The sequence below is a fragment of the Lichenostomus cassidix genome, chromosome 12, assembly GCF_008360975.1.
Source record: "Lichenostomus cassidix isolate B80296 chromosome 12, HeHo_3.0, whole genome shotgun sequence".
In the NCBI taxonomy this organism is placed as follows: domain Eukaryota; kingdom Metazoa; phylum Chordata; class Aves; order Passeriformes; family Meliphagidae; genus Lichenostomus; species Lichenostomus cassidix.
In genome coordinates this window covers 10,486,797-10,512,270 of record NC_139493.1, presented here as the reverse complement: position 1 = coordinate 10,512,270, position 25,474 = coordinate 10,486,797, and the positions used below count along the sequence as shown (strand labels likewise).

General features: G+C 53.8%; 1 protein-coding gene across 1 annotated transcript in view; it reads left to right on the top strand.

The window, feature by feature from the left end:
* The window catches only part of PLXNA1 (plexin A1), a 113,006-nt gene that overhangs the window by 24,267 nt on the left and 63,265 nt on the right, over nt 1-25,474 (top strand). Inside the window, exon 4 of the mRNA XM_085072586.1 lies at nt 24,200-24,340. Coding sequence (XP_084928712.1) covers nt 24,200-24,340 — 141 coding nt within the window. The remainder of the gene's footprint in view (nt 1-24,199; nt 24,341-25,474) is intronic.

Sequence of the window (25,474 nt, the reverse complement as noted above, 5' to 3'; positions counted from 1 at the left end):
TGCAGCAGGAACGTCAGGGGATGTTTTTGAAAGGGAAATGAGGCTTACTTCCTAATGCTTGGGTTTTTCCTGGAAACCACCTGTCCTCAATTGACAATTTTTTTATTGGATAGTTATCGCTTTCCCAGGCTGTCTTTTCTATTTTTTGGGTAGATAGGAAGCTGTGTGTATGATTGCAATGGGAGTGCTCAGTCATCTGCTGGAAAAGCACGTTTGACACTGCACCCATGTCAGCTCTTGACCTATGTGTACCAAGAACTTGATTTTGGGTGTGCTTGAAGTGTCGTGTGGAGAGAGGGAAGAAGGATGATACTGAAGGGGGTGTGCTGATGGTACAACCCCTTCCCAGTAACTGCAGTGTGCTGGGCTGGGGGCTGGAAGCCAGAGCAGTGGGACATTCTGGGAGGTGCAGCACAGACCCGGCTGCCCTCCTTCACTGCCATCTGCTCCTCGTTATGCAAACACGGCACTGCCTTGGGGCTCTGCTGAGCTTGATGTAGCCCTTGTGGGTTGACCCAGTTTTGGGTGCTGTCTGGTTATTTTTGGGGGGATGAGCTGAGCTCCTCTCTCAAAGCAGCCAGTGACTCCCTGCCCACAGCTGTCCCCTGGTTGCTGTGGAGCTGGGAGGCTGTGAGCTGTCCCTCCTGCCAGAGCCCTGCAGGAGATCCCTAAGGCAGGCATGGTTGTAGGGCAGTGCAGCCGATGCATCCCAGCCAGGATAGCATTGAACTACACAACCCTCTCAGCCAGCTGAGCTCTCATTTTTGGAGGATTATCTGTCTCCCCAGTCACCACTGCAATCCCTGTAGCTCCCTGTTCTGTCCTGGAGCTGGCTGGCCTTGGGCATGAACGCATCGTGTCTCCGTTGGGAATCTGCTCCCCCCCGGGGCTTGTGCTTGCCACGGCTTGTTTATTCTCTCCCACAGAAAGCACAGCTGAACTGGCCCTGTGTCTGGCTGCTTTGATTTCACCTCTTTAATAATAAAAATAAAAATAAACTCTTCACACTAAGTGGGTTATCCCCATCCCTAACAGCAGGATGTGGTGCTTCTCTCCTGTCCTGGGGAGGGTTGAGGTGCAGCTCCCTGTCCTGCTATGGGCAGGGAGATGAGGGTGCTTTGGGGTAGCAGATTTGGCAGCCTATGGAGGCACCCTCTTTGTGTTCTCTAAAAGCTTTGGATAAGGATGCTTCAGTGTGTTCACAACTCTTGGTGTGTCTGGGTAGAAAAGAGGTGCCCTGGGGAGCAGATGTTGCTGACTGGGGCCTTTTTGGGATTTCCCTGTTGCCTTCTGGCTCCTTTCTATCACAAAAGCCCCCACGTGTTTGCCTCCTGGGTATAATGCCTGACCTGATGGTGGTCCATGTGAGCTGGGAGAAGAAGCCATCAGGCTCCCTGCCCACCCTGCTGGTCCCTGTCCCCACGGATCCTTTCGCATCACCCTCTGCTTAGGGCTCAGGGTAAGCAGCTCTGGCTGAAAAGGGGCCCTTTGTGTCTCGGCGCGTGAAATCCAGCTCCGGGGTGCCCGGGAAGGCTTGGCCCGCCTCGTGACCCTGCTGCTGGCTACCCTGCTTACTGCCTGTGCCTTGGCTGGCTTTTTTTTGGGGGGGGGCGGGTGGAGGGGGACACAGGACAGATTTGGAGCATGAACCCTGCCCTGGCCCTGGCGGTGTCAGCCGGTGACCCTTGAGGACTCCCCAGGCATCGACCCCTGCGCAGCCCCTGGAAATCCTCTCCTGCCCGTGTTGCTGCCTCTTCCCAGCTGGCTGCCCGGCACAAGGGCCTTTTGTTCCTCCTGCCTCTTCCCTCTGCCCTCTCCTGCTCCGTGCCCATCCCATCCTCTGGAGACCCCTCGCCCCCTCCCCACATGCACACAGCTCCACGGGCGCCCAGCCCCGGGAGGGAGATGCGCTCCCCGGAGCCTGCGCCCGCGCCTCTCCCCAATCAATGGCAATAATTTTATTGGCATGACAAGGTAGCCGACGGTTGCCAAAGTGAATCCATCAAATACCTCTTGGCGGCTCCCCGCCCCCTCGAGAGCCCTCGCTGGAGTCGTTAAGCTGTTTTAATCAAGGTGGAGGCTGGAGAGCAGGCGTGTTAAGTGGATGGGGCGGTGGGGAGGGGGCGGTGGAGCCTTCCCGTCCCCTTGCTCGTGGCAGGGAGCGCTCGGCATCGCCCCATTCCTGCTCAGCAGGAAGGGGCCCCGCTCGCCGGCGCTGGGCTTTGTTGCGCCGCTCGGCTCTGAACAGGATGTCTCATTGTTGGAGGAAACAATTAGAAATTCATCGTGAACCGTTGGCCTCTGGGATCTGCCGGGGCGGCGAGGCCGTGGCTCCAGGCAGCTGCCGGCTTCGTCCTGGGGTGACTCCTGGAGGGGCATGCTGTTGGGGTTTCTGCTCCTGCCTCGTGCAGGATGGATGGGGACGAACATTTCCAGGCTCCTGGCGCTCCAAGGGATGCTCCAGCGTGCTCATACAGCCCTGGGGAAGGAGAGGAGGTGTCAGGGGACTCACTGCCCTCAAACCCCGCTCCCTCCACCCTCCGCGCCCCAGGCTTTTTGACTCGCAAGCCACAGCCCTCTTTTTTCTTCTCCCCCATCTGCTGCGCTCTCCGCACAAAGCCGGCAGGTGAGCGAGGCCTGGGAGCCTGGCGCCCGGCCAGCCGGGAGGCAGCAGCAGCCAGCCCTGCTCCAACCTTCGCTGCCGAAAGCGCTGACGGTGCACGTCTCGCCTCTCCCTGGCGCCGGGCGCCCGCAGGCAGCCGTGTGCCTCACCCCCATCCATCAGCCCGCTCCGTAGGGATGTGCTGCTGCTGGACTTTGCCGCCGGCAGGCAAGGTGACTTTTGGGGAGCAGCGCCTCGGGGAAGCTGGGGAAGGCTCAGGGATATGGGGTAGATCCCCAAAGCGCTGTGTGTTCAGAAGGGCTTCCAGGTGTGAACCTGACTTCTGCAATCTGACTGAAAAGGGGTTAGAGGGAAAAACGCTGCTTGGCAGCCCCTCGGGACAGGTCGGTGATGCCCTGCAGGGTGTGCTCAGGAGCTGGTGACATCCACGGCAGCACCACCACCTTCACAGCTGGTCCCTGCAGACCATCCTACACCCTGGTCGGGGCTACCACCCTGGAAGTAGTGTGAAAATAGGCCTGGGAAAGGAGAAATCAACAGCTTGCAAGGGTTTGTGACTGTGTGCGTCGCTGGTCCTGCCCATGTTGTTGCAGCGCTGTGTATGGCATCGGTGGCCATGGCTTTGCAGTGCTGGGAGAACAAGGCAGATGAGTGATCTTTGGGGTCGTTGTTGGGGATGCTGAGCCATATGTTTGGGGATGCTGAGTCTGGGTCACAGTCACTGGGGGCTGGCGTTAGGAAAAGGGGTGGGTCCGCTGGCTGGGGGCATGCAGTGCCAGCAGTAAGCAGTGGGTTTTCCCTCCTGGCTGGTGGGTTTGGTTGGGTTGCTGAAGCATGAAGCTGCTGAGCATTTTGTTCTGTATCTCTGTGCTGCTGAATGCGGGGCTGTGGCCCCTGTCTGTGACCTTTATTCTGCTGGGGAGAACGGGAGCGTGACTCTTGCTTTGGACTGTGCCTCCTGCTGGGGACCTCTGTGGTGGCCCCATGGGGACAGGGCAGGGGGAAAAACCACTCCATTAAGATGGAAATGAGCTGGGAGGGCCCAGCTCTGTTGGATCCCTCCTGTTGGAGCCATTGTGCCTATTCACTGGCTAACTTTCACAAACACTGACTAATTTTGGCTTTTCAGGTGGGAGAATGGCCCTTACCTCCCACCAAAAGCAGCCAAGGAAAGGGAAGATGGCTTGGCTCGTCAGGAAGGCAGCCGTTTGTGAGGCAGGGACTGTCGGTATGCCTGGTGTGAAGGGGCAGTGCTGGTGTCCTGCTTCGCCTTTGTGCAGCCCCATTAACCCAGATTTAATGGTGCCTGAGGAATTTGCCCTCAGCCCCTGGCCTGCTGGAGGAGGGAGGATGTGTGCTTAGCAGGAGCTCAGCCAGCTCCAGTGTTGTCTGGATCTCTTCGTGTCTCAGCCCTGCCTCAGGTAAAAGCATGACTGCGGGGAAGGTCAGACATCCCCATGGGCTGACCTCCCTGCTTTTCCCTCCTGGGCTGGGAGGAAAATCCATCATAGATCAAGAGCAAGGTGGAGGTGTGCTATGGCACTTGGGGATGCAGGATGTGGACTCCATCTGCCCCTTAGTGGCTGCTGGATCCTGTCATCCATCTCTGAGACTTTGATACATAGCGGGGATCATTTGTCTCCAGGTCCAGCTGGGGATGGTGTCAGCCCCAGGCTGCTTGGCAGAACTGCTGTTTGGCCTTTTGTTGTCCCCTGCCCTTGTTAATTATGGGCTTTTCTGAAGTGGAGCAGGAGAAAGGATGCTAATAGCAGGCTGGTACTGGTGGGGAAGGCAGCAGAAAGGTGCCCCATGGGGTCGGCATTGTGGGGTGAAATGGGAATAAAGGAGCTGGGGTGGGTGTTGGCTGGTGATGAGGGTGGAGACCTCTGGCACCACATCCCTGTTTCTCTCCGGTGCTTTCCCTGGATGACCTGTGCTATACCAGAGCTGATCCTGGCACCTCCCTGCTCTTTGTGTACCCATGGACCAGATGCCAGCACGAAACCTCCCCGTGGCAGTGAGAGCAATTGTCTACATGGGAAGCAAGTGGGAAAGTTTTATTTAATGGATGCTTAGTTCTTTTAATGCCATTTAGCAGCTGGAGAGAAGGAAGAGAGCCAGTGCCGTGTGACAAGCCGGCTCTCTGCAGACGGAGAATGGGCTGAAGTAGTGGGGAGCATCCCTACAGTCTGGCAGAGAAAGGCAGGATAATGGGATAGTGCTTTAATTTGTCCACGCTTTGTGCTCTTGAGGGCAGCATTGGTTGGTAGCTTTGTGCTGGGACAGATCTGGCATGGCCGAGGTGCTCAGCACTGGGATGCAAGGAGAGGGATGCAAGGAGGGGTCCTGCTGGTAGAGCAGGTGCTGGGGGAAGCATCTCCCTCCCACCATAATCCCTGTGTGGGCAAAAGAAGCAACGCCGGGCTGAGAAAAGCCAGCGTGGTTTTTATTAGCTACAACCCTAATGATGTATTTTGGATTGCTCTCCTGCATGGATAAAAATTACCAGTCCTTGAACAAAGGGGAAATAAAAAAGTCTCTCTGACCTTGAAGCTGTTCGTTCACTTGTCTTCATTTCATTCCCCTTGGCTGGGGATGCGGGTCAGTTTTGGGTGCTATTTATAGTCTGCTTCGTTTGGTGGTTTTCTTTACAAAGCGAAAGGTTGTCACCTTTGTTTCTGATACTGCAGAGAGGAGCTGCTCTAGGGAAAAGGAAGAATAAATGAGAAATTTCTCAGAGTGTTCCTGTATGCGGCAAACCTTTGTAATCTGGAAAGATCAAAAAGCCCTGGACTGCCAACCTGATCTCCTCGTGTGGAGGTAGCTAGGGTCTGTGGTGCCTTGAGGGATATGGGGTGATGCTTTACTGTGCTGGCCAGTGGCTGCTGGGGCTGATCAGAGCCTTTATTTGCTCCAAAACAGAGATGGTTTCCCTTTCCAGGCAGCTTGGCTTACATCTCCACATCTGGCATGGTTAGCTTTTGTTGAAACAACATGTTGGCTTGATTTTTCCCTTCTCCTGCCCCCGTGAAGGAAGCTGTGGATGTCTTGTCCATCTTCACTGTAGCCACATGTCCACAGAAGCCCCACTGCTGAAGTGGAATCCCCTGCCTGTGCCTGCATCTCCTCCTCCAGCCCTATCCCTGACAGACAGACTCGTTGAAACAGCAAATGTTGCCATAATTTAATTTTCAAGCAAACAATAGTCCGGGGACAATGTTAAATTCATGAAACTGGCTTAATGCGATGACATTTAATGAAGCAATTTGTGCACTAGCGTGGCTGTGCGTGGCTCTGGAGTAGTGGGGATGCCGCTCCACCCTGCTGGGCATTCCTTCTTTGGGAACAGACTGGGAAAGGTTGGTGCTCCAGGGTAAAAGAGGGGGGTTGTCCCGCTGCCTTCTAGGCTGTGTGTGCAGATTTCTTGTGCTGCTCCCTGATGCTGCTGCAGTGTGAGCTCAGAGCCAGTGGGTCCAAGGTCTGTGGTTTGGCCCGAAGGGAAGGGTTGGTGAGAATGTTCCGGAGCAGGAGGGGACTTGTTCTCTGCAGCCTCTGCTTTCCTTGGACTTTTCCTGCCTTTGTCTGGAGCCCTGGAAATGTTCTTTTCCCCCCCCCAGCCTCCTTAGTGGGCCAGATGGAAGCATCAAACCCTGTAGCACCCCATCTCCCATGCGTGCAGTGCTGGATCTTCCCTCCAGGGCCACCCTGGGTTGCCATGGGCTGTTAAGAGGCTGTTCCTTTTGGAGCAAGAGTTAACAATGATGCTGCACTGGGAGAGCACAGGCTCGGCTTTGGGGCGTTTACAGTTCATAAAGCAGGTGAGAAGAGGCAGTTTGGAGGGTGGAGAGCCTGGCTGCTTTCTCCAGGGGTGGATTTAATTTGTGCCATCCCACCAGCATCCCTTGGGCATCCTGGCACCAGCAACGTGTAGGCTTCTTCTGTGTCCCAGGAGAGGGTTCCCTGCAGTTTCTTTCTCCCCTTGATTGACAGAGCCCTGTAGATCTTAATTATGTGCTGGCATCCACAGAGCAAACCTGGTGCTGCTGTAGCTGGAGGCTTAATGCTGGTAATGCTGCTCCATGGGCTTGCAGTTCCCGAGGTAAGGGATTTCCTTGCCTTTCTAGGGACAACTTGTAGTCCTTGCTGGCTGTGATGGACCTCTGGAGCTGTGTGAATGGGAGCAGGAGTAGTGACAGGTGAAGGGACAATGTTAAATGTACATGTGATTTTGGTGTGGCTGTTCTTCAGTGGAGCTCAGGGAGGAAGGGAGCTGGAGACACATGGATGTCATTTCCTTTGAAAACTCCTGGTCATGTTTCCCACCCTGAAGGACACATTATCCATATAAACCGTGAGCTCCACCAAACTTGTGTCACTGCTGATGCTCTTCTCAACCAGGATTTAAAACTAATTTTTTACTGAAAGTCAGCCAAATCCTTCTGAGGATGGATTTTGGGCTCAACAGAGGTGCTTAGGGGCAAGCTTGGGGTCTGTAGAGCAGTTTGCCCTCCTGCTGGTCTTGGAGGCTGGGTCAGCATCTGGCTGTTCTCTGGTTTCCCTGACTTTTTGCTTTCCGTTAACAGTGGTCAAAAATTAATTGGTAGTTGCTGAGTGGAATGCAACTGAAGAAATTAATGGAGGAAAATATGATGCAGTCTGATGTGTGCACGCATGTGTGTGTCTCTCTCTCTCTACATATGTATTTATTTTTCTTTGAAAGTTTCCAAAAATAGGTCTGTGTCTTGGCCAGGGTGACTGCATCTGTAATTAGCTAAGGAAAGTGGGTGTCTTGGCGACAGCCACACAGAAATGCTCAGCATCCTTGGTGAGGATGTCGGGATGTGGCACCTTGGAGGCATCTAGTACTGGCAGCTTTCTTGGCAGAGGGAGGGGAGCAGCCTCTGCCCCTCTGGATGGAAACACCACATCGGGTTGGGCTTACTGCCACCACGCTTGGTTTCATGGGGGAGGGTGATGCTTGTGATGGTTTATGTGGGAAATAAGCCAAGTCCTTTAAAAAGACCCAAACCCCTGAAAAATGCACCTCACACGTATTGCCCGTGCCAGCTGATCCCCACCCTGTGCAAGGGGTGGGAACTTCCCATATTGAATTCTCCGTTTATTTCTCCAGGGTTACTCCGTGTTGCTCTCCTTCTCTTTCTGGTATGTTTATGAGCCTCAAGGGATCTTGTTTTTACGCTCAACGTTTAAAATTAAAGATGTGTTTCTAGTAGGTGAGATAAACACTCCCTGTCTCAGCTGGGGGTTTGCTTCCTGCCTCTCCTTTCCTCCTCGAATCTGCCGGTGGGAAAGTGTGAGCCTGTGGCTGGAGCACATAACCTGGGAATGAGATGCCTGGGCTCTCCCAGGGGGATGAGTCAGCTTCGATGCAGGATGTGTGAGCTTTGGCTTCTTCCTCCAGTGGCTTCTTATTTAAAAAGAGGGCAAAAAATTGCTGCCTTCAGCGTCGGGATAGAGGAGCAGGGAGTGGGGAGGGGAAATGTGCTTGCTTGAGCTTCAAAGTGTGGTTTGCCTCGGTGACTAAGGGCACACCGTGTGACAATGTGGTGCTTGTCTGCTCACCTGGGATACTGAAATGAGACTGGGCTTTATTTTGGAAATGGAAGTCATAAGGAGCATGCAAACAACTCTGATATTCCCTGAGACCATATCTGCCTGAGACTATATCCTGGGATGGAAGCATCTCCACTCACCTCTGCTTGGCTTCAGCTCCCCCTTTCATGTGCTGTCACACTTGTGTGAGCATCCTTGCCACCATGCTGTGAAAGCCTTGGCTAGAAACCCAGCCCAAATCTCCAAGTACATGATTTTTCTGTGGAGACTTGGCCCACTGTGCATTTGAGTCAGAGCCAGAGGTGATACCTCATACCTGAGGACCTGAGGTATTTTTGCAGCATCTACTGAGCTCCAAATCTTGCCCTCAGTGTCCCTGCCACGGGTGGCAGCTCTCACTGGTCAAGGCTGTTGAGTCAAAACTGTAGTTTTTGACCCCTCTAACCTCCCTAATTCTGTTTATGCTCGAGAGAAGGGAGAAACAGAGAGAGAGGGTGAGCGTTTTTTAAATAGCTTGCGAGTTTCTGGTGTTGTTTTTCATCAGGAAAATGATAGCTGTATAGAAGCAATTAATTGGAGGAAAAGTTTCTGGTAATAAATGTCAAGAATGTTTTTAAGGATGGTTTGGATGAAGTACACTTCTTTTTTTAAAGCCTCCCAGCAAAAACAAAAGCCTTACCCTATTTTGAACCTTGCCAAAGAGAAACAACTACAAAACTTCAATTTTCTTTTTTTTTTTTTTTTTTTTTTTGGTGAGTGAGTGTGTAACGTTTAAGTGCTTTTTTCCTTGCTCAGCCTGTGCTCCTTAAACAAAAGCATGTGTTTTCCTGGCGTGGCTCCCTCGAGGCAGCTCTGTTGGAGTGCAGGGCAAGGGCTGCGGAGGTGATGGCTGCACAAGTCCAGGCAAGTCCTGCTTTTTGGCAGGAGCTGGAATTCTCCCTTTTTTGGGGCGGGGAGGGGGGAAGGGAGGTGATGCTGGACTGTGGTCAGTTCCCTTCTGCTCACATCGTCCAGTTCTCCTCTGTGCCAGCCGCGGGTGGTGATGCCTGCAGCCAAAAGGAGGAGCAGTCCTGAGGCATGTGTGGAGTACTTTGATATCCCCGGGCAGAAGGTGATAAAGGAAAGAATTAAAGCTTCACAGTGATGTTAGAGCCTTGGCTGCCTCTCCCGGAGCAGCCATCGCCTGCGGCTTGTGGGCTGTCGGTAACCCCGCTGACATTTTTTGGGGGGAGGTGATTTCCTAGCGGGGATGTGTGTTCCTGTGCATGGTCTGGAACATCCCTGAGGTGCTGTGGCTGCGTGAACCTGCCAGGGAGCTCTGCTTGCCCCGGAGCAGCCGAGCCCTGCTGCGCGCTGCCTCCCAGCCACAGCCATACCTTCGGCCCCAGCTGCGGGGCTCAGCGCTGGTGTGTTTTCCATAAAGGCTCTTAATCACATACAGGATGTTTCTGTTTGTTCAAGCAATGAAATCACACAAACAACCCACCCCCAGTTTGGCTTTCGCAGAGCATCAGCTGCTCGACCCAAGTCCTCGGCAGAGCCGGAGCAATCCTCCTCTCTCCTCCTCCAGCTCTCGACCCAGCAGTGCGGCGAGAGCGCGCCTTTCATGTTGTGGACATGGCCTGGAAAGCTGCCCGGCACTGGGGACGGGATTGCATTAGGGCTGGGAGCTGGGGCTGACTCATCGCTGGGGCGCTTGGCCCAGGCAGCCGCAGCATCTCGCGGGAGCTGGCAGCAAGGCGGGGAGCCCTCGAGCCGGGAACAGCCCTGAGTTATTGGGGCTCGGTTGTAGGCAGGCTCCACATGAGCCACAGTGGCCCCCAGACCCTGTCCTAAGAGGAGCATTGCTGTTTTTTGGGTGGGTGGGAGGAGGATTGCAGGCGTCGTCTCGTTTCTGGGTACTGGGGTTGTGTATTTTTGCATTACCCAAGTACTCAGTCCCGGATGGGGACATTACAAACCTGCCGCTGCCTTGTCATCTTTTGCTTTGGGCTTTGTCCTTCGGGGTATTAAGCAGAAGGAGAACAGGAATGCGTCAGGGTGGATTGAAATAAAAAAAAAAAAAAACCACCCTGACTTTTCTCACTCCTGTTGCGTGCATTGGTCCCACGGCTGCCGTTTCCATGGCAAAGCAGCGGGCCCGTAACCCAGCCCGCCCCGTGCTCCTCGGCGTTTGGAGCAGCAAAAATCCTCGGAGATGACAAGAATAATTTAACGAGCCATTAACGAGAGTGGGGGAAAACACCGGAGGAGCTGGAGCAGGGTCGGGGTGGGGGCGAGGGGAGGCAAGGCTGGCTTTTGGCAGGGAGTGGGTCACGTTGGCAGCCTGCTCGCCTCGCCTTCGATGTGTTATGAAGTTTTGGAGGTTGCTTGAAAAGTGTCTGGGGAGCGGTGGCGAGCCAAGCGGGCCGCGGGCCAGCTCGCAGCTAAACATGTTGTTGTGTAAAATTGCAGTCAATTAATTTAAGACCTGCCAATTTCAACTGCAAAGCGCTAGGAGGTTCTGTCAAGTTTTCAATGGGATAAAAAGGGGGAAGGGGGGATTAGTTTTCAGCACTTGGAAGGGCAAATAGTGATCCTCTGCCCAAGCCTGCAAAGTACCTCCTCCTCTCCGTGCTGCTTTGCTTGCGGTAAACTCAGCCTTCACTGGTGTTAAAAGTCCTTCTAGTGTGTGCTATCAGGGCTGAGATGGCTGAAGGATGTCAGACAGAACCCAGCGAGGTGCTGATGACCATTTCAGGGCTTGGGGAAGCACTGGCTGCAGGGGGGATGACCCTCTCCCCTTTGACTTTGTAATATTCCTCCTCCATAGTCTTGTGGGGAGTATCCCCTCTTTGGCATTCCCAACATGGTATTCCCTAAACTTACTCATTCCTGCAAGCCTGCAGGTCCTGGGCATGCTGGGCAGTGCACTGGCTGTGTGAAATGGAGGAGCTGGCAAATGCTCAGTGCAGGCCCAAGGGATGCCCTAGGTCTCCTGTGTGCAGCCCTGGAGGTCAGAGCCCTCACTTATGATGAGGTGCATAGGCTGGTACTCACCATGCAAGGAGACAGCCTGCCCCAGAGAGCTGATGGCCAGGTGGGCACAGCAAACCCCAAAAAGGCTTGTTCCCCCCATTTTGTGGTGGCAGTGGGGCAGTGCTGCTGTGCACAGCCTTTTTCTGATTGTGTCCTCCTTCTGACTACTCCCTGTGCCTATTATCCTCTCATACTGCAGGAACACAGCACCCCCAGTAAGGGGACCTGGCCTGAAAATTTGGCCGAGGTTTTGCTCTCTTTATGGTAAATTTCACTAGAAAAGTGTTTCTTGTGTTCTGGTGAGTGTGCATTTGTATGTGCATCTGCAAGCTGGCTATTTTCCCCCCTTCCTTGTTATTTTTTTCCTTGGTTTTACAGCTTAATGAAACTTCTGAGAATGTGCAGCTCTGCTGTGAGTAAGAGTCATGAGACTGGTGGGGGGAGCCGGCTTTGGCTGTTCCCCTTGGGCTGCTGAGGGCTGAGCTCCTTCTTGGGGCTGCTTGAGCAGGAGACTTGTGCCTCAGCTCTTCCCTGTCCTTATCCCAGCTTGCTTTTTCTATGAAAATGCTGTAGCTTAGAATTACACATGTGTGTTCATGCATCTTTCCTTTCCTTGGTGTCATCCCTGGGCTTTTGCTGTCACCTCTGCCATCACGGCTCTGTGTCCCCCAGACACCCTCTCCAACCACTGTTCTTTCTATTTTGTCATCAAAGGGTGTAAATCCACTTCTTCCAGACTCTTGGGGCTCAGAACCAGCTGTGTACCCCACCATGTTCAGTGGTTTTACTGTGCCAGGGCTTTGCTTGGCGCCTGTGTGTGCAATGAAGCTGCTGCATGTCCCTGCAGGCTGCAGACTGGCTGCTCCTTGTTGCTGGCAGGAGAGGGGATTTGGAGGCAGGTCTCTCTAGAGCCAGGCTCTGCTGCTCAGGCACTGCTGTCTGCGGACTTCCCCAGAATATATTAAGCGTAATTTCCTCCTGCTTCGCCGGAAGCTTGTTAATATTTCACTGGGGCATGGGGGCAGGCTGCAAAGCCCACGCTTCAAAGGAGGGCAGCTTTCAGCAGCTCTGGGGTTAGCTCTTGGTTTTCCCAGCTTTTGCTGTAACTCGTTTTGTGGTTTTGAAAATAGGTGGAAAAAAAAAAAAGCAACCACCCAGCAGAGGAGAAAGCCCAGGCAAAGCCCACCAGGCCAGCTCTCGCTTGCATGTCCCTGCCTCACTGAGCCAGCCTGTGGCTCTACTGTCTGCTCAGTTCCACTCTTCCTGCACTTGCATTTGGGGAAAAAATTGTAAATTCATGTCTGGATGCTTTGTGAGCCCACTTGCATTTGAAATGGCTGGGATGGACCCAGTGCAGCCTGGCTGTGCCCTACTGTTGTCAGCAGGGCTTGTGGGTGGGCTGAGGTGGGTTCCCCTTCCCAGAGAAGAGCTTTTTGGGAATGACTTTCAGGGAATTACTTTTGCCTGATCCTGGACTCCACAAATCGGAGCAGGATTGGCCCTCCAGGAGCAATAACAGAAGAATTACTGCATTGCATGGGCGTCTTTATGTGTTTTTTAAACTGTGCGTCCTAATTATAAATAATGGCTGCGATATGAGATATGATTATGATGGATGGTGATTCTGTATTCCGTGTGCATTAGCAGCTTTAACCTTGCCGGGGTAATTATGTCTCATTTCAAATTCTGATACTATTTATTTGAGGTAGGGGACTGGGAATTTAATTTCTACTGCTTTGTCTTTTAGTATTATTATTATTTGAAAAGGATACCTTTGCAAAATTGTTTTTTAATCATTCCCTCCAGTTGGCAGCACCAGTTTATTAATATTTTCAGTGCTCATGTGGGGCTGTTTTGGAAATGTTTGTAAAGGTAGATGTTTTGGGGGAATGTGAAACTGAGGGCTGATGTAGAGGAGAGGAACTATTCCTCCAAGACACCAATGTGCACCCTGCCAGCTTCAGTCTTCCCAGAGCAGCTGCCTTTGGCACTCCCTGCTGCTGGTGATCCACATGTCTCTGCCAGCCTGGGCTCCCTCCTCACACGAGGTCCCTGGAGGTCCAGGAAGGGCTGAGCCATGGTGCTGCCCACCCTCTCACCATCTTCGATGGCACATTTAATTAAAAACCGCATCAACCCGAAGATTGTGCACGTGGTCCTTAATCAGTTTGAAGTCTCTGTGAGAATAAAGTAATTATACTACTCGTTTGGTTACAGTAATTAAAACTTTAATTAACATCATTTCCCACCCCTTGGCCTCCCTTTACAGATATTCAGGCATGTGATGGGTGCCTGCCAGGGTTGCATCTTGGGATAAAGCTGTTTTTCAGGGGGCTGTTTGCCTGTCCCCATCTCTGTTCCTCCCAGCACCAGGCTGATAAGGTCCAGCTGTGCTTGATCCTGGCCCAGCTCTCTCCAGGCTGCCAAATGTCAACTGTATTCCTGTGTGGGAATGCTCCTTGGCCAAAGTGCTGGCAAGTCCTGGTGGGTAGCAGCTCCACTTGAGATCCCCTGGAAGCCGTGGGAATGGTGGGGCAGGTGGTAGGTGTTCCTTAAAGATCTTCTGAGAACTTGGTTTTGAATGTGGCATGTGGTCTGGTCTGGTCTGGTTTTAGCAAGAGCCATGCTTTCAGAGAGCAACCCTGCATTCCCAGGATGAATTCTTCAAGGGGATAGCTAGGCTCTTCATTTCCCATTGCTTGGACCTGCAAGAGCCAAGGTCACAATGATTTGTGGCCAAGTGCTATCACACCTGGGAAGCTCAGGGTGGGCTTCAGCCCCTCTGCACCCCACTTTACCTCCCTGGGTGAGTCCTGTGGTCAATGATGGGCTCTGTGTTGGCCAACAGGACCCTGTGCTCCCTGACAGCCTGCAGAAGGGATTGCTGTCTGTGGAAGCAGGGCAGAGAGTTCTGCATTGGTGCCAAAGGAAATCCATGCTGTGTAAAACCTGAGCTCTTAAATATCTTGAGCAGCATCCTCAGGGAAAGCAATCTCTATATTTAAATCTTCTCAATCTCTCCTTCGAAATTGCTCTGATGCACAGACTGAAGGGCCTAATTTCCATCCTGGTTTTGAACAGGGAGCCCACTGCAGACAAGTGGTTTTCTTCGCTATGAGTTCTGCATGGTGGGGAGCCATGGCCCCATAGCTTTCCCCTGGCTTTTTGGAGACATGGAGAAGGATCTAGTGTAGCCAGGGATGTGTCTCTCTGGGTTGGAAATGCTGTAGTGGGGGGCAGAAGTTTGGAGTATGGGAATGAAATTTTAAAATGTGAACAAAAAAGGAAGATCAGAGAATTTAGCAAATGCATCAAGAGCTCAAGCCGGAGTGAGTGAGAGGGTCTATTACAAGCAAAATATTTGCAGGCACTCTGGTGTGCTCAGTGTGAAGCCAGGCTTAGCTGGCTGTTATCACCAGGATCACTGGCCATGGAATGTTGGAGGATTTCTTCTCTAATCTTGAAGGTGTTTGTGTTTGGAGCAGGGACTGTTTCGTGAGGAAAGGCAGGACCTGGAGTTTTGATCTAGGCATGTTGATAGTGGAACTGTTGATCAGAGAAGGTTAAAAAAAAAGTGTGGCTGTAACGTTCTGCCTTCTCCTGATGCCATGGGTTGCATTCCCATGAAGTCCATCATATAATGTATGATTTTGTCATTTAATCTGTAAGAGATTCTGCATGCCCAGTCCTGCTGCCTGTGCTGTGCTGCCTCTTAATATTTAATGACACTATGCCCTGCAGTATTTAGACCCTGATTGTTTATTGCTTATCAGCTTCTCCTGGGCAGTCTGGTGTGATTTGTCCATGGAGATAAAACACCAGGACAGCGCAGAGCTGCAGTAAAAAGAGGGCTGATGGGTAGGAAGGGATCAAAGCTGATGTTAAACGGGTGAAGCTGAACCCCCCATGCCATTGGTGTTGTCCTTCTCCGTGTGTGGAGGTGAATGGGCAGTGGATTTCGTTCCTATTATAACCACCTTGCTGCAGGAAATGGCTTTCAGCTCTCATGCTGGGGAAATAGTGGCTGCTGCCTTACGTGGTTGGAGCTGAATGAGTGGGGATCTGAGCTGGGGGTGCAGAAGGTGTCAGAGTGTGATGGATGGGTAAATCCAGACGTGAGCCATCAATTCCTGCACAGGCAGCCCCACTGAAACAAGAGGCTTGGCTGGTGCTGAATGTGTGTGTGAGGCTGCTGTGGTGGCCACTGGGGTGGGAGGGGATCTGACCAGGGGGAGTAGCCTAAAACAGATCCCCACCTTGGGGTATGTCCCTCCACAGACTCTGCTCTGTGGGCTTTTCCTGCCACTGGCTCCTCTGTTTGCAAGGCCAACAGCCCCTGCCTAGTCCTCAGGCAGCTCCTCTCTTGCTGCTGTGTTGTTTAGGGACCAGGAAGGAAACAGCTATTTTCCTGGAGCCGAGAGGGGAGGAGGCATCCAGCTGATCTCCAGCTGTGCTGCAGCCCTGGGAGCTCATACTTCCTCTCTGACATGTCCCTGGTGAAGGCCTGGTACCCCTTCCCTGCCTTTTTACCCCAGAAAGGGGGTGGTCCCCATCCCTGTTCTCAGGCAGCAAGGAACTCCTGGCCATAGGCAGAGACTTTGCCTGACCATTGCTTAGTGTCCCAAGTGGGCAGGAGGGTGAGGGTGGTGGGACAAGTCTTTGCCATGCATGTTGGTTGCATATCTGGGCAGAAGCTCAGGAAAGAAGGTTTATGCTGCCCTGTTGAGCTGAGCAGCATCATCAAGAGGTAAATAAGTGATGTTTTGGATTTGCAGAATAAATAGCAATTTCTAGGCTATGGAGAAGCTGGGGATGGTGGCTCTGGGTCTTCTCTGCTTGCCTGATGGGCTGTGTGTCAGGGGAAACCAGAAGCCAAGGGTTTGGGCTGGTCTGCATGTGATCTCTTTGGAGGAGCCAGTGCCTTGGCAGGGGAAGAGATGGCTTTTGTCTTGAAAACCCAGTATTGAGCCCTTCAGGTGAGAGCTTTCTCCCCAGGGCCTTCTCTGGATGGTTTAGGTATTAACTTGCTCCAGGCTGGTCACGTGCAGTCTGAGTCCTGTGGGAGCCAGGAGGGTGACACATCGCCGTGGCTTCATTCATGCCTTTCATGCCTGGGGCCTGCTGGGACTCTTGGGATGCCCACAGTAATTAATGAACAGGAGAAAAAATAATCCAGTATTTCTGTGATGTGCTCTGCCCTTCACTGCTGTCACCCAGGGCTTTATTTTTACACGGAGAAGAACAGTGGGATGCAGAGAGGAGATCCCCGTCGTGTTATGCTTTGTGCTCTTCCTGCCCTTACCTTCCATTTTGCAAGGCTAAAATTCCTTCTCCTTCTGTTACTGGGGCTTTCCTACCTCCACAGCTTCCTCCTTTCTTCCCAAGGCTTGAGAGAAAGCAGGACTGTCTTACCTGCCTGCATTCCCCTCCCTGGAGAGGGACATTTCTGTGGTGGGCTGTGGTGCTGCCGTTTCACTGCATGTTTATGCTGGAATGGGCACAGGCACTGTGTTGCTGGAGGCATAGTTTTGAGACTGTCGCTCTGTCGCTCTCTCCTCGGGGATCTGATGCCCTGGCAGCTGCCGTGCTGCCCCCAGGGACACCCTGGAATTCCTGTCAGCTCTCTTTAGCCTCGGAGGCAGAGCCCCTGCGTGGCACCCAGATCGTGCAGGGTTCGTGGCTGTGCGCACGCTCTGTGCAGAGGTTAAATTGCATCACTGTTGCTTGGCTGAGGGTCAGCAAAGACCAAGGACTGCCCCCCTGCTATTTCCAGGCCATAGCATCACATGGAGGGGTCCCTGGGGTCCCCCACCCTCCTTCCCTTATGCCACTGAGCAGCTGCCAGCACCTCCTGCCCAGTCCCCGGCAGCCCCAGGGCAGCGCCTGCCCATTGATTTGCTTGTTGGGGGCCCCCTCTGACTGCCTTAGCCCTGAGCGATGCTGATTGGGAAATAATTGCAATAATAATAGAGATATTTTGCTCCTGAGTGACTAGACGATATGAACTGGGCTCTGAGCCAAGAGGGTTTTGAAGGGCAAAGCTGAGAAATCAATGGTTCGGGACTGCCGGAGCTGCTGTGGGGCTGGAGGGGATGAGGATGGGACCTGGGGTTTTATCTGAGATGGAAATGGGGCAACTGCCTTAACTCATCCCATATTGTGTGGCTCCCAGTGAGGGGGTGTGTCTGTAATTCCTCCCACCACTTCGTGTTATCCATCAGTCCCTCCTGTACTTGGGTTTGACTCTGTCAAAGATGCTTCTCCTGTGCATTACCCTGGCACTTGCTCCCTCTTTCCAGCAGTTCAGTTCTGGTACAGAAAGATGGGAGGGATTTTTCTGACAGCATTAATTCTGTCAAAATTGCTGGAACAGTGTGTTAGGCTGTATTGTGTGTCCTGCTGATGGAGCAATGCTGGCAGACCTGATCAGAAGAGATTTTGGGGAGGTTTGCAGATGTTGGGTAAGGAGCTGGTCAGTCCTATGCTGTGCCACGTGGGCTGGTGCCGGTGTAACTGGCTCTGCTGAGCCCACTTAGCATGGTTGAGCACCGCTTGTGTGGGTGGCTGAACAAGAGGAAAAGATGGAAATGAGTTTAAATGAAAGAAAAAGGTGGTTGAATAGTTTTGGGGAAGGTGTTACGATGTTTTGGGGACCTGCTGGGCAGGGTTGCCGCCCTGATTCCCTCTCTCTTCTCTTTCCTGTGGCAAACCCCAGTGCCTTCACCCAATTCCCACCCCACCTTCCTGGAGAGGTGCAGTGAGTGTGTCTGTGCTCAGCCCACATGGCTGAGCTCAGGATGCTTCCTGGGATGGCACACTGGCAGTACCATGTGCTTCAAAACCAGCTGGGTGAACCCATGTCACATCTGCCAGTGTCAGTGTGGTGCTGGATTTGTTGCTGAGCATTTGAGCATTGATTTGGATTAACTACCTCCTTGTTTTTTGCTTTTTTGCACTGATATGATTAAAGTCCCAATATTCTACGACTCAGAGCGATGTTGGGCCCAGGACAAAAGCCTGGCTTGTGCTCACCTTTATCAAGTTGAATGGGTTTCATTGAATGGAATCGGGCAGCTCACCTTGCTCCTCGGCAGGTTGGTGATGAGGCAGGAGCATCCCAGCCCTGTATGAACGGCCAGTGAAACCTTCTCCTTCAGAGGAGGCCGGCAGGACAGGACCCAGCCCTGCCGGGCTGGAGCAGCCCGCAGCTGCCTGCCCATCTGGCGGGAGGTGTCTGTCTGATCCTGGTGCATTCCTGCAGGCAGCTGGCGGGAGGGCAGGGAGGGTGGCTGGCTAGCCGGCTGGGGGAACACTGGGAGCCGGGGAGCCGGCCGCCAGCCTGCCCCGCATAGCTGGGATGTTTCTGCAGGGCTGTCCTGTCCTCTTTCCCTTCGTTTGGAAACTGGAGAGGGGTGTGTGTGGCAGCTGCTGGTCCTAGGGCTAGGCATGTGGAAGGGCAGCTGGTGTCCCTGTCTCCACACTGCCTTACTGCCTTGGGGTGAGCCCAGGCCATGTGCCAGGAGGGGCTGTGCAGGGTGACCCTGCAAGGCAATCCCTTTCCCCACTAGCCCCCCTGGCTGGACATGGGATGTGCCTCTTCCAGCTGTAGGCTTGTCATCGTGGTATTGTGTGACGCTGTGCAGCAGTTGTCACTTCTGCCCCAGGGTGGCCAGGCTGCACAAGGCCCCCTGTTCCTTCTGGGAGGTGGCCCCATGGCTTGAGGGGCCACCTGCTCTGCCAGGACCCACTCTTTTTCTGGTTATGTTTGCCCAGTCCTGTGCCTTTTGGGTGGATGGTGCCAAAATCAAAGCAGAATGCTGGGGGTGTTCGCATGGCCCCACTCTCAGGGAGGGGACATGTGCACCTGCTGACTTGGATGTGGGAGCCTGGGGCTTCCATGGTGTCTGAGGAGGAGAGGTTTCAGTTCTGGGGCTGGACTCTGCCCTCCAGCCATGTCAAAGCTTCTTCCTCCTCCCAACTCAGGGATGTGCTACAGAGCCGCTCACTGGTAAGATAACAGAGCAGGAAGGGCTCAAGGACATGGGCACAGGTGGGGCAGGGACCTCTTTCCAGCATCCTCACAGCCTCATCTTGTCCCTGCCTGCTCAATCTCTGTCCCCGATGGACATCCCTGGGGCTGGGGAACTCTCTGCTTCCCTCAGCGCGTGTTGAGAGGGAAGAGGGGAGGCTTTGAAATGCACTCCCATAAATAAGCCTTTCTTTCGCGTTGCCCGTCAGCACCGTGCGAGCCCCGTGGAACTGGAAAGGGTCCCCGTGAAAAGGCTGCGGAGTGTGTTTCAGGCAGATAAGTCCCTGCCTTTGAAGTGTGGCAGGCGGGCAAAAGCGCCCTCCTCTTGTAGCTGCTGCCAGCCGCTGCGAATTAATCACAGCCCTGCACAGATAAGAGTACAAAGCCTGGCTGAGCACTTCTCCTGCCCGGAGGAGGGGTCTGCGGGGGACCGCTTGGGACCCAGGATGGGGGCTTGAGAGCCTGGAGGTGGGGAGATGTAAGGCTGGGGTGGGAGGGCCTGTGGGAGGATGGGGTGTGGGGCAGTGAGGAGCCCCCCCTTCCTGGTGGTGGGCTTAGGGGTGTCCCCTGTGAGATCGTGCCTCTTGGGGACCTTCTCTGCGGGCCCCCAAAGATGTGGTTTTGGTCCTGTGAGGAGCCAGTGGCCCACCCAAACACCTCCCAGACCCCAGACAGATCTGTGCTGGCACGTGTTAAATCCAAAAGCAGCCTTGGCATGTCTGCAGCTGCCTTCCCTCTCCGGCTGTGCTTCCTCCCTCTCCACCTGGTGTCCCTGGCCCAGACTGAGCTGTAAAGCCCTGTCCTCCACAGCCGCCGTGCTCTGGACCCGCTGCCAGCGCTGGGTGGATGCCAGGTCATGGCTTCTGCCCTGCGTTCTTCTCATTGCCTGTCTTTCCAAAAGTCGGCCCCGGGGAGGTGCTCCTCTCTACCTCGTGCCCATTGCTGGTGCTGTAAGGATGTTGGGAGATTTTCCTCCTGGTGGTTTGCTGATCAGCAATCGGACAATGGTCATGGCAGTGGCCAGGCCTGAAGGGCACCTTGCCCAGGGGAGAAGCGTGCTGCCGTGGAAGGAGGTGTTTGTTAGCAAGGTGACTGTCCTCACCTCCTCCAAAGCCTTATGTGGGATGGCAACTTCTTTCTCCAGCCAAGACAAAGCCATCCCCAGAACCCTCTCTGAGTCTCTTGGGAGAGGATTTTGTTTATGCCCAGCTGGGGTGTGCTGTGTACAGCCACTCACTAGCCCAGGGTCCCTGGGGGTTGGACAGTTGCACTGCATCCTTTCCCTCATCCTTCCTTTGCCAGGGTTCTCAACTTCTGGGGGTGCAGGTCTTAAACGCTTCCCTCTTCAGAGTGAAGTTGTGCTGGGTGCTGGCCCCATGGGGTGGGCAGGGTGTGCACATGAGTTTGTGGCAGAGCAGCCCCTGGGCTTGCTTTGAGATGATTCACCCAAGCAGGGAGTTTATAATTTCATGCCTCTGGTTTTCCCTGTGTACTTAACAAGGCAGCAGCCCTTCAAGCTGACCCTCACTCCTGCTCCTGTGCCCCACTACAGCCCCAGGAGTTGGTTGCCTCTTAGGGCTCCTGCAGCTCCTGGGAGGAGGCAGCACTGCCGAGCTGCTGCCTGGAGCCAGCCTGAGGCAGGCAGGAGCGAGGGCAGGAATCCTGAGCAAGAAATTAGTGTGAGTAATTATTAGTATTGGGTAATTATATCAGCGTCAGGATGAGGAGAAAGGTTAATATGTTTATTTATTTATTTATTTATGGTAAATGTCTTTTCCCCTGGGTGGGAAGGCAAGCAGGGTGGGCAGGAAGGAGTGTGTTTCTGAGGGGGTCTGCTTTGATTAAACTGTGTCCTCTCCCCCTCTCCCTGCTTCCAGCTACCCTTTGGGTGCAGGGAGGGGGAGGAAAGTGGTCCCTTCAAGTGTCTGTAGGAGATGGAAGACTCCTTGTGCATTCCTTGTGCTGCTCCACCATGCTACTGTAGTCCCAACAGCCCATCCTCATCCTGCTAGCCAGGATGGGTAGATTCATGTTGGGATAATCCTGCTGGAAAGGCCCTGATGCTGGCTTCCCATCTCTGTCTGCACAGCAGTGGGTGCTGTAGGCAGTTGGGTCCTGTGTGACAAGGGAGGAGTCTGGGCTCTGTCTGCTCACACAGGCTGCTCACAGAAGCTGTGGATGCTCCATCCCCAGGAGTGTTCAAGCCAGGATGGAAGGGGCTTTGAGCAAGCTGGTATAATGGAACACCATTATACCAGGGAGTTGGAACAGAGCTGTTAGAACTAGATGATCTATAAGTGTACTTCCACCCAAACCTTTCTGTGGTTCTATGATCTCCTCATGCTGGAGAGGAGTGTCAGGATGTGTTTTCCTACCAGGAGCTAATTCAGAATCTCCCTCTGTGCCCTGCACAGAGGTTGGCATTTTGGCCAACCAGAAAACAACTTGATTACCAGGCCTTCCAAATTTCATTTTCTTGAATCCCAAACACACTTACAGATTATCCTTAATGGGGGGAGAGGTGCTGGAGAGAAGGGTTCCTGTGTGTGCATGGCCCCACCAGATCATCCTGATGTGTGTCAGGCTGGGTTCCAGCCCCGTTTGACTACCAAGAGTATTTTTAGGTTCTTCTTGGAGCCTCAAATTAACTGGAAGTGCTTCATGTCTGTTGCTTTTTTAATACATCTCTTTCTCTTTCCCAGCACTGCACAGTGCAATAATGTAATGGGGAAATTACCCCGCTAGTTAAAAATTACTGCCAGCGCGACATCCAGCCATAGATCTATTTTAGAACCAGGGTAAAACTATATTGATTATTCTGTGCCGCAACTGCGGCCCATAAAAGGATTGGAAAGGTGCGTTTGTCACTTTGCCACAGCAAGGTGGGGAGATGGTGCCTTGCTGGGGAGTGGAAGGGGTACTCCATTGCCCTCCTCCAGAGAGCTGGCTTGGGCTGGGCTTTGTAGGGGAGATGCTGAGAGCTGGGAGGGGAGCAACCTGTGAGGAGGTGTGGGGTGGCAGGGTTGTGCTCTGGGCGTGATGCTGGGTACCCCTGAGCAAGGGACACTGCAGGGCAGGGGTGCCACGTGGCCCTGTACTGCAGGTGTCTGGCGCTTGACCTCTGATGTTTGGAGTAGGAACAAACATGGTCCTGGACCTGGGCAGATACCCTGGGCAGAAGCTTTCGGTACCTCTGGGCTCCCCAGCACACAGTGGTACTAAATGTGCGGCTGGTGGGGAGCAGGGTCTTTGTCAGGCTCTAGCAAAGGATGAGAAGGTGTGTAAGTAACAGGACCACGGGTTAGTCCTGTGGTGGGATGTACAGGGGGTTTTTGGCTGTGCCCTGAGCTCCCAAGAGTTAGCCTGGCCCTGCAAGCCCAGTTGCCACATCTCTGGGGAGACGGCGGCCCCTTTGCTCACTGCTATGCAGGACTCATCTCTCTCTGGTTGCTCAGGGGTCTCTTTCTTAATTAAATACATTTGTTTTGTAAAACTGCCTAAAAATAATCCAGGGCTGGTGCATGCAGGAGGCTGGCAGTGAATCAAAGGCGCCGCTCTAATTAAACGGGCCCCGGTTTGTTTGTGAGCCGCATACATTTCCATGCTAATCAGCTGCACACCGGGATCCTGCTTTCCTGGCCCGTATCCTCCTGATTGGGAACTGTGCAAATGCCGGCGGCAATTTATTGCAGGAGAGGACGAGATGGCTGTGATGCTGGGGCTGCCGTGGAGGCACTAGGGGTGGTCATGGCTGTGCTGGGTTGTGGGAGTGGGTGTGATGATTGGGGCAGGGCTGTGGGATGTGTTTGGGGGGTGCTTCCCAGCAGCTGATTTGCCCCTCTGCTGTGGGGGCATCCTGAGTCCTGCAGATGGGGATGCTGGACCAGGTCCTTGTGTGTGCCACCACCAGTGTGGAGCTGATCCCAGATGGAGTTTGCTATATTTCACTGGGCACGATGCTTCACTGCCTACCACTGGGATTTTTGCAGAATGTACTGCTGGTGTGGCCCCATCCCATCCCATCCCATCCCATCCCATCCCATCCCATCCCATCCCATCCCATCCCACCAGACCCCCTGAGCCATTTCTCTGGCAATGTGTGCCAGGGGACAGCCCGAATCTTGGGTTATCACAAGTGATGGCATGAGCAGGAAGTACCTCTGGCTCACAGAGGTGTCAATCAGGTTCTGCCATGTGGCAGAGCTGAGTTTAGCCCTGTATGGTGTGTGCCTCCAGCCCCACAGTGCCTCCTGATGTGCTGCTCACCGGGACAGGCAGGAACCACTGTGCTTAGGAAGAGCTTTAACGTAATTGTGAGCCATAAGGAGATTAAAGCCTTTGCCATGTTCCTGCTCAGGGAACAAAGGCGCTTTCTGAACCTCTGTTGACCTCCAACTTCCTTGAGACCCTCTTGACTTCCCCGGTCACGAGTCCAAGTGTTTCCTCTGATGGATGGGCTGACAGAGCCGTGCCTGTGTGCGCCGCAGCGTCCTGCCTGGCAGGGCTCAGAGCGCTGCGATGTGCGAGCTGCTCTTGGCACCACGGGGACAAGATGGGGTTTGATGCTTTGCTGCAAGCTGGGGGCTCATCTGATCCATGCTACGAGTTGGAGGGGCTTTGGGGCTGAGCAGCAGCATGGAGTGGGGTGCAGTGTGAGAACCAGGGATGTGTCCTCCTTCTCTGGAGAGAAATGAATGCCGTCAGCATGAATGTGGTGCAAATGCACCAGACAAATGTAGTAGGGTGAAGGAGGCATTGCAGTTTGGCCTTGTGGAAAGGGTTGGGATGCTTGCAGAGCTGCTGATACTTTGCCTTGCTGCAGGGGCTGTGGAGTGACCACGTTGGTGTGGGATGGAGCATGGTGTCCCTAATGGGGCACACTGTGTATCCCACAGCATGTGTAGGGGCTGAGGTGTGTGAGGGATTGTGCTCATCCCCCCTTGCTCTTCCCACAGATCCTGGTGGACTTGCCAGCCGAGAGGAAGCATCAAGCTCTGCAATACGAGAATGTTGTGGCCCATGAAGGCAGCTCCATCCTGCGAGACCTGGTGCTGAGCCCCGACCGTCAGCACATCTATGCCATGACTGAGAAACAGGTAAGGGGAGAGGTCAGCCCCTCTGCTCTCCTGACTTGGCAGCCCACACTGCTGCCCTGGCCAGCATCTCGTGTGCTGGGAAGCCTTTTGGGCAGCTCCCTGGCGGGGTCTGCCCTTTGCTTCCTTGGATTGGAGCTGCCCAGGGACCGTGGGGCAGCTCCTCCCTGCTCCTCTGCAGAAACACTGTCCCAAGGCTTTAATTGTTAGCAGCAGCTGCTTGAAATTCCCGTGGTCCCTGGGGACCAAGGGCTTCCTGACCCTTCCTTGCTGTGAGTGGCTGGCCATAAACCTCCTCCCTGTTTTGGCTGTCTCCTCCTGAGCAAGGGTTTTGCAGGTCAGCAGGAGTTCCTTGCTCTAAACAACTTTTTGTCCTCTGGAGCAGTTGCTTTTGCATAACAGGGCAGAGGGGACATACAGCTGGTGCACCCCTTGGTTCCTGCCTCTGCTTGCACTGAGCTAACTGGAGGTACAGACCCAAACTGGATCTGGTGCTGCCATCCTGGCAGCATGATCTGGGCTCACGATAGGAAGTTGTGGTTGTCTTTGTGAGCATTTGCTTGATCCATGAGCTGTGGGAGGGCTGTTGGTGTGAGTTCATCCATCCGTGGGCTGAACTGGAGAGAGTGAAGTGTGTTCATGTCACAGTGGTGACACTTTCTGGATCTGCTGTCAGCATGCCATGCCTGGTGGGTGACACAGGGTGGCCGTGCTGGGATGTGGTGTGCCTGTGTCTCACAGCACCTCTGCTGCTCTGCCCAGCCAGAGGTGTGTGCGTGTGAGTGGGACTGCAAGCAGAGCTGGGAGCCTAACAGTCTCCTGGCCACCAGCCCGAGGGCTTGGGAGGGGGAAGGACGCTGGAGCAGGGCTGTGGGTTTGTCTAGACAGTCCTGTGGGGACAGCAGAGCCCTTTTCCCCCTCCTCCCAGTGGATGTTTCTGGTTTCTGCTCTGCTGCAGGAAACATGTGGCTTTCCAGGTGGGGCAGAAACTGCATTTGGGCTCATCCATACAGCTCTCCTGGGCTGTGTTTCCATCCCTGGCTGTGTTTCTGTCCTAGAGCTTCCTCAGCTAAGCCTCCCCTCTGCAGAAGAGATGTTGGAGCAGTGGATGCCCCGGGGGCAGTTGCATTGACCTGG